At 43.3% G+C, this 19,576-nt stretch overlaps 1 protein-coding gene across 4 annotated transcripts in view; it reads left to right on the forward strand.

The window, feature by feature from the left end:
- Nucleotides 1-19,576, forward strand: part of insyn1 (inhibitory synaptic factor 1) — a 75,185-nt gene that overhangs the window by 43,423 nt on the left and 12,186 nt on the right. The window contains exon 1 of one of the 4 annotated variants that reach the window (XM_086107547.1): nt 10,724-10,803. The exons of the other annotated variants lie outside the window; for them this stretch is intronic. Coding sequence (XP_085963673.1) covers nt 10,750-10,803 — 54 coding nt within the window. The 5' untranslated portion in view covers nt 10,724-10,749. Of the gene's footprint in view, nt 1-10,723; nt 10,804-19,576 lie in introns of those variants that run through there. 4 annotated transcript variants of the gene reach the window in all.

The following is a 19,576-nucleotide window of genomic DNA, read 5'->3' on the forward strand; positions in this document are numbered from 1 at the left end:
ACTGGAGACTAATTGAGGTGTTTTGTCTGAAGAAAGGTTTGGACGCTACTATTTTGAGGAAATGTGTGTGTTGTGTGTACCACACTTTGTTTATATTTGAGTCAGGAGGGAAAAAAAAGAGCAAGAGATTGATGCATGCACAGGCTAAGTGAGACCGAGCCAGATGATATGAGATTGAAGACACAGTGTGTTTGAGTGTCTCCGTGCGTCTGTGGGTGATTACTGTGGGTGCGTGCGCTCTTGCCCGAGCGCGCATTTTGTTTGCGCACGCCTCCCACGTCGCATTGATTTGATGGAGCGCCGGCGGCGAGGCCCTGTGCAGGTTTTCGTTCACATTGCTCTTGCCTGTCGGCTGTGCCATGCGTATAAAATGAAATTACATTAGCGTGTTCCTATTTGCCTCCCCGGCATAACAAGACCTCCCACCGTTGCATGCGCACTTAATGTAAGGGGTTTTCTATCAAGGAGTTCAAGCAAGCTCCTGAAAAAAAAACACATATATATTGGAATATAGAGTAAACCACAGCATATTTGCAGTTTGGCATTTGCAAATTGGCCTATTTGTGGAATTTGTGGGGAATCAGTGACAGGAGGAGCTTCATTTAATCAGGTCATAGCCTTGTCCAATAGGAAAAAGTGCTTTGCCACCATCTTGTGGCATCGCTAGGAAATTACAAATTTTATAAACCTGTCACGAATAACAAAAAAAGTGCAGTTCTTACTTATTGTTTTTTTTCCAAGAAAAACAATGTTCCAAATTTATTTTCTAATTGTAACTTGTTTGTTGTGTCACATAATTACATTTATTATGGAAGAAAAGGATTTGTATTACGTATAACAGTAAGGAACACATTCTTTGCAAAAAAAAAAAGAAAGAAAACAGAGACTGTACAAGAGAAAAATCTGAAATGTTACGAGAATAAGTCGGAATTTAAAAACGACAAAGTTGTATTTTTTTCGGCTCAGCGACCCCACACCACAGTCATCATCGGGCGCCGACAGGTATGGCAGCCTCGGTCACACGCTCCCTAGTATTATCCCTGTTTTTGTCATTTTCGTTAGTTTTTGGCGACCCTGAGCGGCTTACTTACACGAGGGAAAAGTTGCTGCGCATTGGGGAGTCTACGCTCGGTCTTTTTTCACCAGCACACGAAAACCCACAAGGTTTTTCGGAGCTAATCGCGAGCGGAGCGGCTGCGCTGTACGGAGCATGGAAACGCCGCCGGAGGAGGGGGAAGAGAGCCGGCGTGCTCGTCAAGCTCCGGCAGCGCGGATTTCGAACCCCGCTCCCATCGATCCATCTTGCTAATCTACGATCTCTGCCAAACAAGATGGATGAACTTCTTCTCCTCACAAAGACCAACAAAACCTTTGCACGTTCTGCTGCGCTCTGCTTCACTGAAACCTGGCTCAGTGACCGCCACCCGGATTCCGCGCTACATCTACCCGGCTTCCGCCTTCTCCGAGCCGACCGCAACACGGAGCTATCAGGGAAATCGAAAGGTGGCGGGATTTGCTTCTATATCAACAAAGAATGGTGCACTGATGTCACGAAGCTCGACGCACACTGCAGCCCGGACCTGGAGTCGCTGTCTTTAAACTGCAAGCCATTCTACTCGCCACGTGAGTTCACCTCCTTTTTACTAGTTGGTGTTTACATTGCGCCACAAGCTAACGCTAACACGGCGATACAAACGCTAGCCGAACAAGTAAACAAACTCGAACTAAAATACCCAGAGTCACCCCTGATAATTTTGGGCGATTTTAATAGAGCACATCTTAACCGTGAACTTCCCAGATATAAGCAGCACATCGACTGTTTCACCAAAGAAGGCAACATTCTAGACCACTGCTATACAACAATCAAAAATTCATACAGATCGGTCGCCCGTGCAGCATTGGGTCTTTCTGACCACAATTTAATCCAATTAATACCTACATACAGACAGAAACTCAAATGTGCTAAACCGGTTGTTAAGACTGTGAAAAAATGGACAGATGAAGCAAAGCTAGCTCTACAAGAATGCTTAGACTGCACTGATTGGGGCGTCTTTGAAACTTCAACGGGCACACTGGATGAATACACAGACACTGTAACATCATACATCAGTTTCTGTGAGGACATGTGTGTACCAACGAAGTCCTTCCGCTCCTTCAACAATAACAAGCCATGGTCTACTCCCAAACTCAGGCAACTCAGGAAAGAGAAAGAGGCCGCATTTAGAAGTGGAGATCGGGCACTGTACAAACACGCCCGAAACCAATTGACAAAGGAAATTAACATCGCTAAGAGAAGCTATGCAGAGAGGCTGAAAAAACAGTTCTCTGCTAACGACTCTGCATCTGTATGGAATGGCCTGAAAGCAATCACTAACTATAGAATGCCACCCCCCCCCAAACAGTGAACAATAAGATCAAGAAAGCTGCGGGGCCCGACAAAGTGTCCCCCTCCTGCCTGAAAGTCTGCGCTGACCAGCTGGCTCCGGTCTTCACACAAATCTTCAACAGATCTCTGGAGCTGTGTGAGGTCCCATCCTCCTTCAAACGGTCTACCATCATCCCAGTTCCCAAGAAATCGGCAACATCGGAACTGAACGACGATAGGCCTGTCGCCCTGACGTCTGTGGTCATGAAGTCCTTTGAACGCCTTGTGCTGAACCACCTAAAGAACGTCACCGGACCCCTGCTGGACCCTCTCCAGTTTGCCTACCGGGCAAACAGGTCTGTGGAAGACGCAGTCAACATAGGTCTGCACTACATCCTCGAGCACCTCAACAGCACAGGGACCTACGCAAGGATTCTGTTTGTGGATTTCAGCTCTGCGTTCAACACCATCATCCCGGAACTCCTCACCCCCAAACTTCTCCACCTCGGTGTGTCCCCTACGATCTGCCAGTGGATCCTCAGCTTCCTGACGGGACGGACACAACAGGTGAGACTGGGAGCAACAACATCATCAATACGCACCACCAGCACTGGAGCCCCACAGGGATGTGTCCTCTCTCCACTGCTCTTCTCTCTCTACACAAACGATTGCACCTCAACAGATCCAGCTGTCAAACTCATAAAGTTGGCAGACGACACCACGGTCATCGGTCTCATCAAAGACGGCGACGAGTCTGCGTACCGCCAACAAGTGGAGCAGCTGGAGCTCTGGTGCAGCCGACACAACCTCGGGCTGAACACGCTCAAGACTGTAGAGATGATCGTGGACTTCAGGAAACATTCTTCTCCACAGTTGCCCCTCACACTATCCAACTGCCCTGTGTCAACCGTCGAGACCTTCAAGTTCCTGGAAATCACAGTCTCCCAGGACATGAAGTGGGAAGTCAACACCATCTCCATCCTGAAAAGGGCCCGGCAGAGGATGTACTTCCTGAGGCTGCTGAGGAAGCATGGCCTGCCACAGGAGGTGCAACGACAGTTCTATACGGCAGTCATCAAATCAATCCTGTGTTCTTCCATCACGGTTTGGTTTGGGGCCGCCACAAAAAAGGACAAAATCCGACTTCAACGGACAGTTAGGACGGCGGAAAAAATCGTCGGCACCGCCCTACCCACTCTTGAGGACTTGCACACTGCAAGAATCAAGACAAGGGCACGGAAAATCCTCCTGGATCCCCCGCACCCTGCCCACCACCTTTTCCAGCTACTCCCCTCAGGCAGACGCTACAGATCCATGCGCACCAAATCCAGTAGACACTTAAACAGCTTCTTCCCTCTAGCCATTAACTCCTTAAACAGTCACTGACGTAGTCACTCTTCTTGTACTACAAATACTGCTACTGGTTACTCTAAAATGGTTCAATGATTTGTTGTTTACGATGATACTAATGCAGCGTCTTATACCGGAGACAAATTCCTTGTGTGTTCTACATACTTGGCCAATAAAGATGATTCTGATTCTGATTCTGAAATCACTCAGGATTATCTTTCAGAGATTTCCGACAATGGAGCCTTTGCCAACTTTGATCACAAGGGAGGGAAAATGGATTTTATTGTCATACCACGGCACATTTCCACATTCTATGTGCTTATTCGCAGTTTAAATGTGTGCAAAGACGCAAAAGTTGTGCGGTGTGGGTGCAGCAGAAATGAAAATGCAAGATGTTTGAATTGCATATGATATATGCACGGTATGTGTACTGGGGGGGGGGCAGTATTCAACGTGCAGAGATAAATCGGCTTCAGGTGGGCCTGATGAGGACTCTTTGAGTTATACATTCGAACAGCTTCTCTAAAAAAACAAAAAAAAAAGTGTGCAACCAGCTGCAAGTCCAAAAAGAATCAACCTTGCCACCCACCACAACAATGATGAACACTGGTACAATTTTACTTGCACTGACGTATTGACATGTATCATAACAGACCCGTTTCTGTGGGATGAGCCCAGTAATTCAATTCTCTCTCACACCATATAAATATACTGACTGTTATATTACCCAACACTGTCCTCCCTCGCTCTCTTCCTGCGGGCGAACAGCAGAACTCTCCCGGCCCAGGCACGTTATCTCCCCATCCAGCCCTTGTGTCATCAATCACAGCTCAGCCCTCCAAAAAAAAAAAAAAAGATCTCAGGGAACAAAAAAGCAGTGGCCGACCGAGGACATGCACTTACAGCGCTGTGCCGCATTTACGCGTGGACACGTATCGCATGGATTATTAATGCCGCGCCTGTTCAAATGTTTCCAGGAAAAGTGCAGAGACTGCCTCTGGAAACATTGCATCATCTGGACAGAGGAAGTAATGTGTTGGCAGGCTCTGCATATGAAGAGTAATACCCAATAAGAAATGAAACCTGGTATGATACGCACTTTAAACATTTTAGAGCCGGGTTGGAGAACCTACAGTCTGTGGAAATCGTAAAGATTGACCCCCACAACATAATCATCCAGCAGATTGACCTCTATCTAGCGGAAGAGTGTTTAATTGTTCTGCCTGGGGCTGAGCACGAATCGGCGGGGCCTCGAATAAAGATGCGAATGGGCCAGCAGTGCATCAACGCCTTTGTCTTTTAACGCCTTTTAAGATCCCATTATTTATTTTCAAATCTTTAAATGGCCTCACTCCACCTTACCTCTCTGAGCTCCTCCGCCCCTACACACCTGCACGGCACCTCAGGTCTGCGGACCAGACATTATTAGAAGTACCGAGAACTAAGCGGAGACTCAGAGGGGATCGAGCCGTTTCCGTTGCTGGTCCCTCTCTTTGGAATGACCTCCCACTGAACATTCGAACAAGCCCCCTCGCTTCCCATCTTTAAAAGTCATCTCAAAACTCATTTGTATTCTTTGGCATTTGAATCAGCATGACTCAGACTTGATCTTAGTTTTACTGTTTTGTGCTTTCTACTCTCTTTGTTATTAATTTATTGTTTTATTGTTGTATACAGTATATGATATTTGCTCCATGTACGGCACTTTTTATACAGTGATGGCTGTTTTAGAGTGCTCTATAAATACAATTGAGTTGAGTTGAGTTGTCTTTGTGACGTCACGCGCTTAAAGACCTACAGGTACTTCCGAAGAGAGTGTTTGGCAAAACTGGCTCAATTTTCTGTCAAGCGAGGTTGTTGGCATCTGTTGAATGGAACTACAGTGATCCCTCGCCATTTCGCGGTTCGTTTATCGCGGCCTCAGTGCATCGCGGATTTTTTCAAACATATTCATAATTATTATTTTTTTAATGTGAAAATGCCGCAAAAAGGCCGCGAGAGGCAGTGAAAGTCAGCAAAACAACAGCAAGCCACATAGAGCAACACATACAGCACTACATACATGTGTTCACTGTATTTCGTTATTCATACACTAACCTAACCTAACTTATACATGTTTAAATATATTAGTATATAGCACGTAATGTTAATTACTACAAACATGCATGTACACCATTAAATGTGGCCTTATAAATATTATTTATACTCATACACATGTACATATACCCCTGGGGGGCACTACTTCGCGGATTTTTGTCTATCGCGGGTGGTTTCGGTCCCCATTAACCGTGATAAACGAGGGATTACTGTAATAAAGTAATGTTTAATGTGACTTTGTTACTTTTAATATGAAGTCATCGGTATCTTAAACAAGTTACTTTTAAAGTCAAATAATCAGTCAATTAACAAAGCCATTTTTTTTTTCAAGGAAACAACATGGTTCACAAACCCGCAGCAGTCCCATTAGCATATTGCAGCAGCAAATGCAGCTCATTGCTGTTGGTGGTTGAAAGAGAATCCTGATAGTGGAAAGCTTTCAAACCCGTGCCCATGGTTCTTCCCCTGCTAATGTTACATTTTATCTAAAAGATGAATACGCTCTACATAGAACCATACGTCTTCATTGTTCCGCCGCTTCTATTGTATCAACGACACCATTCATTTTGCCCCCTGTTTAACCGCCAAAGATTTAGGGGGCCAGAAAGTAAGGAAATGGAGGAAGAGTAGATAAGGCTGGGGTTAAAAAAAAAAAAAGGGTTCTTGTCAGCGTTCACTATACGGTGCTCATTTGTCTGCAGTAATTAAACCTTTAATTCCCATAGAGGATGTTGGTAGAGAACCTCATGGTTTGGTTTGTAACAAGGCGGCCGAGCTGAGTGTCGATAATGGGTTGCCTTTGTAACAGCTACCATTTTTCAGGGTTGATTATGCACTTTGGATTTCGAATAATAGACAAACCAAGATTCTTAGCAGCTCATATTGGAACTTTTAATGGACAATCCTCACCGCAAATCATGTTCATTTTTCTATCCGTGCATCCGTTTTCCGGAGCACTTGTCCTCATTCTCGTCTAAAGTCAGCTGGGATAGTCTCCAGCTCACCCTCGAAGCTGATAGGACCCATCCTTCCATCTATCCATCCATTTTGTTTCTCTTAATCGAGGTCTGGTTACAGGAGTGGTAGCTCTAGCAGGAAAGCCCAGACTTCCCTCTCCCCAGTCACTTCGTCCAGATCTTCCAGCAGGCATTCCCAAGCCAGCAGGGAGACGTAATATCTCCAGCATGTGCTGAGTCGTCCCCTGAGATATCCCCCCGGTGAAACGTGCGCAGAACACCTCACCAGGGAAGCGTTCAAGGTGTTTCCTAACCAGATGCCCCAGCCACTTCATCAGGTTCCTCTCAATGCAGCGGAGCAGCAGCTCAACTCCGAGTCCCTCCTTTATGACTGAGTTTATCACACTCCCTGACAGGATAAGCATAAAACACAGATGGATGGATTGCCTTCATGCGGTTAGTCAGATTGCACTGAGCAGAGATGATTTTACCGAACGAAAAGTAGTGGAACAATTCGCTTTAGAAACCAAGCCGACTTTGTACAGTGTTGCTTCACTGTGGGAACACACGGTGGGGGACCGTTTTTGTAATTATGGAGAAAGTGGTTTTATATGAGATGTACCTTCTGTTTTTCTTTTGTACTGAGCAGTCAGGGGGCAGCATGAATCCGTTGGCAGAGTGGTCGCCTCTCAACCTGAAGGTTGTGGGTTTGATCCTCAACCCCTGTGCCCACGTCCACATGCCCAATTGTAAGGTTCTGAACCCTCAGTTGCTCCCGATTTCTCCGTCAGTAGGTGAATGCGTCGAGAATGTTAAAGTGCTTTGGGTACCTCGAAGTTGTAGAAAGGATGCACAATGTGACGAATGAAATGAGATGTTTTTCTCCTTTTAGACTACTCAACTAACACAATAATCCCAGATGAGTAGGCGGTGTGTATCTACAGTATACACGTCTATATAACGGTTAGCCAGGCGGAGATGCGTCACGATAATAACACACCTGCCCACCACGTTGGCATGCTAATGGTTATCTTCGGTTCTGGAGGAGCATTTCAAGGAACAAATTTACTCTTGGGTACAGTGATTATTTGCTTGCTCATTTTTGTTGCAAGGTTTTTTTTTTGTTTGTTTTGTTGCCCATAGGAGGGAGGTCTCACCTCTTCACACATATCGTTGTGTTTCCCTGCCAACACTGTGCACACTCCATAATCACGCCACACAAACACACACCAAATACAAATCAAGAGATTTGTCAGGAGCGAAAAACGTTGTGCACAGTTGAGCCAAAGAGGGGAAACATGCGTTTTCTGCACATTTCAGGGAATATGCAAGCAATCAATATGTTTATGAGCTTTTGAGTAATAACTCAATCTGTAATTATTGAGGTGCTGATCTATGCACATTGACTAATTGTTCCCACGTCGGGATGACTGGCGAAATCCATCCTAAAAGAGAGCGAGAGGCTTTTACAGCACCTAAATAGAGAAGTGTGCCGAGCACATCTGCTTGCTGATGATTTCAGTTCATCAAAAGCTGTATTTTTAAATTGGACGCAACCTTGGCATGTTTATAAAAGCAGCCGAGTATTTAGTTTTCATTTGTTGCAAATATTCTTTTGGGAATTTGTGACATCATCAGCCATCAGCTATGGCTACAATGTGTGAAGATTTGCGTATGAAAAGTGTAGACCGGCTTCAAGACGATGGCTTTTGTTCTGTTGGTGATGTACTTTATTGAGATGTGAGTGTGCTGTGGTGTTCAGATAGGACACCTGCATTGGCATTGCACGTGACAATCTCAATTACAATGGAAAGGGTTTCAAATAAATGAAATAAAGATTTTAAGGGATGATGTGCGGTGTGCGCACTATCCAGTCGCCCACTTTGGGGAAAAAAAAAGTATCGTCGCTGTCCTGTGACAAACATTTAGGTCCATTTTTTGTCATTTTTACGCTATTCCGAAAGGCGGGCACCATTCTCATATCAAGTTTGTTGTCATAGTGTGACTAATAAAGACGATATTACCATATCGGAATGCTAAACGACACACTTATTGTTAAAATCTATTATATTAATGATAAGTCTTTATATTTAATCGTAGCAGATGGGCTCACTGATAAGGTATTCATTATTTTTACTGATTAACATGTGTGTTAAGCGCTGCCAGTATCTGTAATGGGTAACAAAGAGAACATTTTGTGATTTTTTATTATTATTTTTTTTTTTTGCATGACATCATCCTTTGAAGACCTCAGTTAAGCGGGGATCCGCTCTGAATGCCTTTTTTTTTCACTTCCAAATTTGAACTGCAGTTAGGCATGATGCGAGAAGTCTGCATATCATGTAAGACTGCACTCCATTCAAGGCTCTGCGTGTGATTTTGCTTTTTCTTTTGCTTTTTGGCAACACTTATTCCCAGTGACAGACCAGACTCCAAAAAATCTGTTAAGTATAGAACAAAACAATTCAATAGTTTTCACTCTAGGCTACACTTTTCTCCAAATCAGTTGATATTCAAGTTCAAGTTCAAGTCAACTTTATTGTCAAATGTGCTCTATGTGCAACATACAGCACAGATGAAATTTCTTTCCTCTCAACCACAGGAGAGAGAGGAGCCGCTGCGGGTGCCCGTGCCGCCATCAACAGAACAGTGAACATAAAATGACAAAATAATCCAAATTAATGATGTGGCATTTTTGTCTGGAAAAAAACCCCCCGCATTTTTGTAGCGTCTTTTCAGTAGTCTCACGCCCTCTCTCTCACTCACGCATGCACACACACGTCAGTTCATATTTGTATGTACGGCTACTTTTTCCGCTCAATAATCTGAAAGTGCAACATTGAGCGTTTCACTTCAACTTGAGCAGCGATGTGTCTGAAGCCCGCTCCCAAGTCAAATTCTGGCTCGTATCACAAAAGCAACCAAGCGACAGCTCGCGATGCAAAAAAAAAGGTGTAAGTCGGGGCAAGGTACCGCGCTCTATAACATATTGCATTGTCATTCAAGTTGGATTTCGCCAACAAGGCAAATGTAGCCGCTGTGGACCTTATCAAAATGCAGCAAATGCCTAACAAGCTTGCAAGTGCACATCTCTATTAGGGCTTTTAATATCATTCCCCCCGGCTGGGGAGTGCTTGTTCAATAGCATAATACGAGTGATGAGTATTCAGTCAGCACCTCTCTTAGATGAGACTCTAATCACTTTATTGATAACCCCAATAGCCCGCCGCGGTTCAGCTCACACTCTGCGGGTGTTGGCGTGAAATCTGCGAAAATATTGCCGCCCCCCTGTGCCAATACAAGTTGGGAGGAGTGGGGTGGGGGCGGCGTGGGGCGGGAGGTTGTTGAGTTTCATAACCAAGGCTCAAAAATAGTCATCAAATGATGACAAACAATATAATTGGCGGCCTTTCTCTGGAAAGGAGCACGCCCGTTCTGGTTGTCCAAAGAAGCATTGATCGATAGACTGTGATTCTTTGGCATTTGTAGCAAGATGTATCACTCAAACACTGTTGTATGAAGATATTTTGTAAAATAAGAAATTTGTATCATGATATATTCCTCAGACTCCTTGTGTGAAGTTATTTTGTAGAATCAGAAATAAAAAAACCTGAATCAGGTTGCCAAAAATGATGAGGTTTGTTGTCAGCGTTGTTGACTTGTTCAACATACAATCTTTGGTGATGGTGATGGTACCACTGTACGAGGTTTCAACCTATTTCATGATTTGTTATCGGAAGATGCGTTGAAGGATCACCTGTCAGCAGAGCCTTCAGGTAGATTTTGGTTGTTTTATTTATCAATTTTTTTTTTTACAGGAAGCAACATGGGGGTGGTGGACACGAGAGCGTCTATAAATAGAAGCACTGGTGATGGAGGCAGGTACGCGCAGGCGGCAGCCAGATGGTGCCTTGTGGGGGAATATCTCCTGATGATTTTGTTTGCAAATAGGTCTCTGCGTTAAGAAAAACGCAGCCCGGCATGTCTCCATCAGACTCGCCCATTTTAGCCTTGACTGATGCTGAGACGGCGCTGGTAAGTCCAAAACGCCAGCCGGGAAGAGAGTGAAAGTGACTCAGGGTGACATGTTTTGTCACTCACTGAGGTAAGCGGCCTACAGGTTGTCACAGATAGAAACAGCAGAAGCAGTGACAAATTGTTTTGGGAAGGAAAAAGAGGGAAGAGTGAGTCTTGGCAATTTCCGTGGTCTTGTTTTGCAGTCTGCAGAGGGAGAAGTATTGTAGTTCCCAGTTAGAAGGTCAGCCCCCAAAAGTTTTGGAAAGACTTTTGTAAGGGATTGCAATGCAGTTTTGCTTCAGCTCAGGCCAAGAGTTACAGCCTATTGACTAAATTTGAAATTTCAACAAGAGTCCGGTTTCCTTATTCATCCTCTGTGGATCTCAAAATTTGTCTGGATTCAAAATAAAACCTTGATTAACTACACAGACAATGGTTGCATTTTAACATCACAGTTGACAGCTTTAACATTACCTTGCTAAAATTTTGTAAATCCTTTAAAGACACTCTCAAACATTAATAGAGGCGATGCACATCAAACACCTCGAAATTGTAAGGCATACATGTCAACCACAAATCCAAAGTGTGCATCCACCATCACATTACATTACAGTAAATTACCGTAAATGGAATGCTTGATTGATATATATAGTCCTTCTGTGTGGCCCTGTATCCCACAGGGTGCTGTCCTCGGACCCATGATTTTTTAAATTCTTCTTACAGATAGAACTTAATGTGTTATTGGCATTACAGAAACTATCGTAAATTGGTTTCAGTCCTCCATTTGGATTGGCAATAATGAATTTGTGCATCTCAAATGGTTAAGGCAACCCACAAGAATCTATCCTTGCACCACTTCTGTTCAGCTCTATGCATGATTCCCATTTAAGGACACTATATTCATTACCAGTGGTATGGGAACTTTATCAATGCAACCCAATCTGTTATCCAAATTCTGGTGACCAAATAAATTAAGTTCCACTCTAAAGAGCACAGACCAAAGATTGTTGTAAACAGCTCTTCTCTTTCACTTGCCTTGGCTTAAAAGGTGTTGGTGACAGGTCGAAGGAGACCAAAGTCGCAAGTACGTGCAGGGTGCTGCAACTTTGTGAGTCTTGACAACAGCAGTAAACCATACTAGCTTCGGGTACACTTGTCAGAATCCAATTCTGCCTTATATTTGATCGCCACAGATTGTGCAAGTGTGTCTAATGCAGCAACAGTGAGCGCTGATATTTGGCCGACACTGCAGCCCGGCGCCAGACGTACTTTTATTTGAAATGCCAAAACGCATCATGGAATCATCGTTGCCGAGCGGATGCGCCATTGCTTTTGTCTATGTGCCCGCCGACGCACCGCATATCATTTCAAGAAATCTGTCGACATAAATCTCGGTCTCTGCCCACATCTCCTGCTTATGCTACGCTTCATGAGGATTATCACTGCTGAAAACAATATGTGACAGCCACCAGTCATCGGAAACAGGAGAAGAAGCAGAGTGTCCGTGAAGCACAAAAAGTCTGACGTTTTATTCTCTTTATTTTTTTAAGGTATTCCATACATTATTACATTCTTACAAAATCATCTAACAAAAAATAAAATGTACCTCCAAAGCTTTATCTGCTACATACACTGGTTAACGCATGCAATGAGTCATACATACACACTCAAATCAATCGGGCTGTTGTCCCTTGTCCCATGAGGCACCTGCAGTAACTGGCCAGATGCCAAAGTCGAACAACAGGAAGACGGGTCTTACGCAGAAACCCAAGTCACTGTTAGAGGAATCACATATTTTTCTGCCAGCAGGGCGTGCTTGATATAAAGAGCTCTTTTCCAAAATGAGATTAAAAAGCTCCATTTTCAAAAAGGGTATCATGCCTCATCCTTCAGTGTGTACAGACTCTATTGTCTTTTGTTGCAAAGGTTCAAACTGAGCTGGTGAATCAGTGGCATGATAAAAATGACATTTGAAAAAGTAGCAGTTCTTTCTTTTACACATGTAAATTTAAAGTTTTTTTTTTTCTGGCTGCAGTACTGTCCTCAAGATTGCAGGAACTTTGATAATGCCAATCTCTGCATCAAACTGCAGCTCTGCTTAGCTTCTGGCTTTAACATTATAGTGGTTCTGTGTGAAAGGAAAATTACAGCTCTCCCGAGTCATGGATGTGGATAAACGGTTGATGAAAAGGTGTGTGTGTGTGTATAGTATACTGTGTGTATATATATATACATAAACACACACACACACACACATGACAGGGCCAAAGACATTACACTGGGGAAATCAATGTAATATACTGTATATTGTTAGTATTGGGAGCTGCACACACCTCTCACTGCACTGCTTCAATTGTGACTGCATAAATAATTTGCTACACAGCTGTAGATGAGACTGATGGTATTAAGCTCTTCTTACTATAGTCTTACTACAGTATCAGGAGGAATTTTTGTTTGAATCAATATAAAAATCTAAGTCAACAGATTTTTTTTTTCAAATTGTTCCCTCGTGTTATCTGATATAGACAGCTAGTTAAAAAATGGTTGTGTAACTTGACACTTAATGGGAGGGCAGGCATTCCTGAAACCAAAATATGTGTACACCAGCAATTGAAAAGTCCACTATAAACGCGCAGATACCCTGAGAAAGATGGTCCTGAGATAATCCAGCAGTACTTACTGTCCTACTCAGGGTTAAAAGTAAAAATATTTATCTTTTACTCAGTTGCAATATCTCCAATTCATTTAAAATCAGGTTTTATATATATTTTTGTAAGCAATGATAGATGGGTCCACACAAGAAAAGAAAATTGGAGCACACTGCCATTAAGATAAGCGCCACAGCCCAGAGGAAGCCCAGAAATGCCAGTGGCATATTGATTGCGTGGCCTGTATTAATCGAAGGGGGCCAGCCGCTGCTCTCCCAGCCTGGACCTCTTATCCCAAAGTCACGGCCCAGCACCGATACTAATGAAAACTAAGCCAAAAGAAAAGAAAAATTAAAAGAAAGGGAGAGTCTATTTTCTGTGGATTGCCGTGAAGTTGTAAGTGAATGTTGCCAGGTCGCATAAGAACCCCCCACAATCAGAACGGCACTGGAGCAGGTGCGGTGATTATTTATTAACTTTAACTACTGCTCAGTCATCACACTGGGCCATCAATAGTGGTTAATTACCATCATCAGCTATGAGTTACTGCAAGGTAGGGAGTGATAACTACTTTGGCCAACTTGCATTTGAAACCAAATCCAAGAGTTGAAGCATTGAATCGGATTGGATATGTTCCAGACCCACTCGCAATAGGTGATAATCTGTAATACTGCAACGCCGTATAAAAATAAATAAAATAAAATAAAGAAATCGTGTTTGCACACACACTAAAGCAGCAATGGGCAACTTAAATTTTGAAGGGGGTGGAACATAGGAAAACACACTTACTGACCAAATGTCTGCAAAAATGCTTTTTTTTAAATATGGACAAAATAACATATTTGCACCGAATATGTTTCATTTTTGATTTACATTTACATTTTTCAATGCATGTACAAAAGATCAACTATCCTAACCCACCAACAAAAGGACTGAACAACAACACAATAACCACATTCTGGGGGGGGGGGGTTCAGAGCAAATGGCTTTTTTGCTTAATATTTACCATAAAAAAATAGCACAAAACCTCTAAACAAGAAAACAACAATTAGTGCAAGCACTTATATTGTGAATACATATTTACACAAAAATCAACTCACTCAAAAATGTTACAATAATGAGGTAGTATGACTGTCCTGCATATCATTCCAAATTCACAAAAAAACATTAGGCCTAGTCACGTTCTAGTCTAGAGCCGTATAAGGCTTGTCGAAGCGCAACTAAGACAGGCCATCTAGTGATGATTGGTGATATTACAACTTAAAACTACAGTCAACCCCTGCTTATTCGCAGTGCGGCACCCAGAGATTCGGTGTTTCCCTGGATTTTTTTCAATATTTTCTTTCCATATTTTGGATTTTTCCCATTTCTTGCAAATCCAAGCTTCTGCGACTTTACAGGTGGTTTTCCCCGGTTGCTTGCATTGTCATAACATTTAGTCGTGGTTCATTTAGCAAATTGGATCAGTAGCGATTTGGAATCTGATCTTCTCTGTCCTCAATGTCTCCTCCTTTTCTCGTTATAACCCCATTGGCTCCGGGGGCATCTGTCCCATGAGGGTAAATGGCCACATTCATCCTTCATTCTGTCATTCATCTCTAGATGACTATCTTGGAATGACAGCGTGCCGCACGGACGTATCATGTTCACAGACCAGGATGGACGCTATTAGAAGCCATAGCTTGAATCCGGATTAGTGACTTAAAAAAAAAAAAAAAAAGAACCTTCTCTATGGTAACACCAGCCTTGGATAATGTCTATAAATAGAAGTGTCTTTTGGCTGGAGAGGGGTGGGCTAATGGAAATGTTTTGCTGAGTTTTGCACTTCCCTTCCTCAGTCATAAAAGTTGCGGCCAATCTCTCTGTCTGCCCGGGCTGTCCCCCTCCTTCTTGCTATCTGCACATAATCCTTCCCTCTGGAAGAAAGGAAATTCAAATTAAAGCTGCGAGCAGTGATGAACAGCCCAGACGGAGGAGTCGATGCGAGTTTACAGAGCTGGGAAGGAGTCATTGCATCATCAAACTTTGCTGCCATGCTTTGGCCACATGTGATGAAGAAATTTCATGTTGCTAAGTGAAACTCCCGTTGGGGACTATGCCCCCCCCCCCCCACTTGTTTTTTATATGAGCAAAATGTTGTCACATGGATATATAGGACTAAGGCAAAACCAAGATGACACTCAAATATATTGTATTTCATACTCTGCCCACACACAATGACGAAAAACATATGCAATTTAGCAAGCGTTCATGACAAAAAAAAAATTTGTGTGCGAGTCTGTCACCAGTCTTTTTTGTGGGTCATTTTGTGTCATTTTATTTTTTTAACTACAGGAGAAAAAATATTTTAACCAGGGATGAACATACCTGTGAAGTTTTGTACGCTTACCTCTGCGAAAGCGCTCAAAAGGGTGATTTGAACACTACGAATGCTGAACATTTAAGTGCGTTAAAACGTCATCGTCATTCTTTTTGATATGCTCGTGAGTGTTAAGGACTAGCACAATCCCTCAAGGGTGTCCTTCGTTTCACTCCTTACTTTAACGACAGCCGTGCATCACGGCTGCGACATTCATGAGCGCCCAGCATTCTCTAAAGTGTAATATTGGGAACTAAACCGCAGCCCTGCCTCCCCTGAAAAAAAACAACAAAAAAATGAAAAAAACCAAATGTTCATATTATGGGTCAGTATACACACACACACACAAAAGACAGAATGAATGTGGGTGGTGTTATCGGTGTCTCTCTGGTTGTATGGCAAACAATCAGTCACCCTCAGCAGACCTGAATGTAATGAAAGCAGCTTTACTGCGCCACTAAATCACTCGACCTTTAGTGACGACCTGGAAGCACACACACGTTATCTGGTGTCGAGTCAGCTAGCCAAACCGCACTAATGTTTCACTTACTGTGGGCTTTCCCAAACTGAATAAATAGCTCACGCTGATACACAAAATGCTTTCGCTGGCTCATTCCGACACTTTGCCCTCAGAAACAGAACAGTGTCATAAACTGAGAACTACCTGTATATGGATTTAGTATTTTTCCCCTACTTCCTGAAAAATTATTCCCAGTACAGGTCGGCTACACGTTGTTCACCAAGCGCAATTAATCACTTGAGCATTTTCTGCTGTGGTTTCAGACTCAGCTGGCTTTATTAGAAAACATCCTGTCGTTAAAGGAGCCTCTGTAAGGCCACTAAGACCAGTCTTTTTCCTTCCGGCATGTGACCTTACAAGACTCAGGTGTTAATCTCGTAGATATGTGGAGAAAGCGGCCCTCTAGCGTGACATTATCATCATTTTTTTTTTTATTTCTGGTCATTCCTGGATAGAAGCAATGAAGAAGAACCTCAATAAATGATCATCTCGCATCCAGAAGACCAATTCCATTCCCTCTGCGATTGCGGCAACATCTCGGCAAAAAATGCTATTAAAAAGTTGCAACTTTAATGACTCCAGAATCCCACCTTCCCTTCCTATATAGCCCCTAGAGGGATAAACGAGGCCCATTAAGCAGCGAGATTCCCTAATGATGCTTTTGATCAGCGACTTGTCCTCGCGGGCATCACATCGCAGTTTAACAGCAAACAACTTTGAGTCTGAGACAAGCTTTTGGGAGATGAAAAGGGCATCATGCGCAAGTCCTAATGAAGTTTAAGGCTTATAAAAGATGCTCATGACAGGATCATTACAGTAGTCAGCACTTCAAAGGGACACCTCGTCCGCGTGCTCAAACCCTTCTTCTGCATCTTACGCATCAAGATGACCTAAATCACGTCACGGGCTTATTAGCTCAAACTCAAGGATGTCAGCGACAACAAAACATTGGATTTCAGGCTTCTACCATTTTTTTAATAAAAAATAAAAAGTCTAGTTATTGTTGGCAATAAGACCAAATTTGAACTTGTGTACTGGACAAATTGGCTAATTGGCGAAAGTTTTGAGTCATCATCATGATGTGTGGCTGGAACATGAAAATTGCTCTACTCCTAAACAAATGCGGCACAGTTTTGGCGGCTGGTAAAATAATTTTGAAAATAGTGATGTTTATGCATCTGAGTTTGCATCCCTGAGGCAACTGCTTCCATCTTCCCAGCCACTTCATCCGGTTCTTCCAGGGGGGATCCCAATGCCAGCCAAGATACAGTCTCTCCAGCGTTTCCTGGGTCCTCCGTGGGGCCTCTTCCCGGCAGGAGTCCACAGAACACCTTGCTATGCAGGCGTTCACGAGGCATCCTGATGACTTTACTCTGAGCCTTTCCCAGATGAGCAAGCATCACACCATATCCGAACAAATCACGGAGGAATCTCATTTCATCAGCTTGGAACCACAATCTTGTTCTTTCAATCATGAGCCACAACTTTTGACCATAGATCGACCGGTAACTCCAGAGCGTCGCTTTTTGTCTCTCCCCCCGTCACCAAGGCAGATGCTGCACCAATCAGTCTGTCGATCTCTTTATCAATTCTTCCCTCAGTAGAGAACAAGACCCCAAGATAAATTGCCTCCCCTTGGGTAAGGATCTCACCCCCAACCCGGCGAGGACACTTCACCCTTTTCCCGAAGACCGCGGTTTCCGTTTTAGAGGTGCTGATTTCATCCCGACCCTCTTCGCACTCAGCAGTTAACCACTCCAGAGAGAGTTGAAGATCGCAGCTTGATAAAGCCAACAAAAGCACATCACCTGCAGAAAGCGAAAATGCAATACTCAAGCCACCAAACAATGTCTCCGCCGCACCAATAAATTCTGCCCATAAAGGTTCTAAACAGAATCAGTGACAAAATCAAACCGTCACTTGAAAATAATCTGACATACAATTGAAACTTTGACTCCAGTCGTACAGGGACATAAAGCGTGTTTCAGGAGATTTGGTCCTTCATACTCCTGGAGCACCCCCACCCTCCAACCCCCACCCACTTGGTGAAATGCCTTTCAACGCTTTCTGTTGTCTTAATGCACTATGATAATGATTCTCAATGTGTTGTGCATGGACTCCCTCTGTAGTGGAACATGTAAGAATCACTGAATAAAATGTTCAAACAGTGCATCATCCTATTCTTTTTATTATTGCTATTGCAGCCGTATTATATTGAGCAGCAATAGAGTTGATCTTTAGGTTCTGTTGTTTTGGTTCGCAATTGAGAAAGAAAAAAAAAAGAACAAACTGAATCTAATTTGTCTTTTTCTCTTCGGTGTCTTTCGTTTTGCTTTCAGTCCCCGCAACAGAAGAGAATGCAATAAGATCCAGTGACGTCATCTGTCACTCAAAAACGCTCCCAAAATGCAATTGGAAAGAAAGTTGTTCAAAAACGTGGACTTTTTGTGTGGCGAACAAGTCAAGGATGATGAATGAGATGCCGGGAAATGAAATAAATCACAACAGCACCATGTGAGCGCTCAATTCACATGTCAAGAATGTGAATGAGGATCGGCAAGACCTTACGGTTGTGTTGAGAATACAGCGATGTGTTTTCAAAAAGCGTCACTGCACATTGTCCTCCTGAATTCCAGAACATGCATATTAAGTTCACCAAAGACTTTAAATTGTCTTTAGGTGTGAATGTGAACTGCTGTTTATCAAAATTGCAGATGACCTTGGGCTATTGACTGGTGACCAGTTCGGGGTGTACCCCAGCTGTCAGCCAAAGTCAGCTGGGTGAAGCTTACCTGGGGTGCTAAAGGTGACAAGCGGTAAAGAAAATAGTTAAGTTGGTACATTTTCGGAATATTCAAAAAATAGGAGTGTCAGCATTTGTTTCGGAAATTTACTGTACTCAAAACCCTTCTGACCCCTCCCCTTTAAAATGGAACGTTAAAGTCGGAAAGCTTTATCCATCCTTTCATCCGTCCATTTTCTAAACCGCTTATCCTCATATCAGGATCAGGGGTGAGCTCAAGCCTAAAGTTTGGGCAAGAAGCATGTGTACACCCTGGACTGATCGCCGCCCAATCTGCGGGTAACAAACCAGACTCATACTCTGATTTACATTTATGGGAATTGTTGTGTTTTTGATTGACTTAGAATGCATGTTTTGGGAAAGTGGGAGGGAGCCAGAGTACCTGAAGAAAACTGGAGAGATCATGAAAACTCAACGGAGCCTGAGCCGAGATTCGAAGCCCAAGCTGCCTCAAAACCAGT

Source organism: Hippocampus guttulatus, chromosome 3 (assembly GCF_054856545.1).
Source record: "Hippocampus guttulatus isolate MCC_2025c chromosome 3, RoL_Hgut_1.0, whole genome shotgun sequence".
Taxonomy (NCBI): Eukaryota; Metazoa; Chordata; class Actinopteri; order Syngnathiformes; family Syngnathidae; genus Hippocampus; species Hippocampus guttulatus.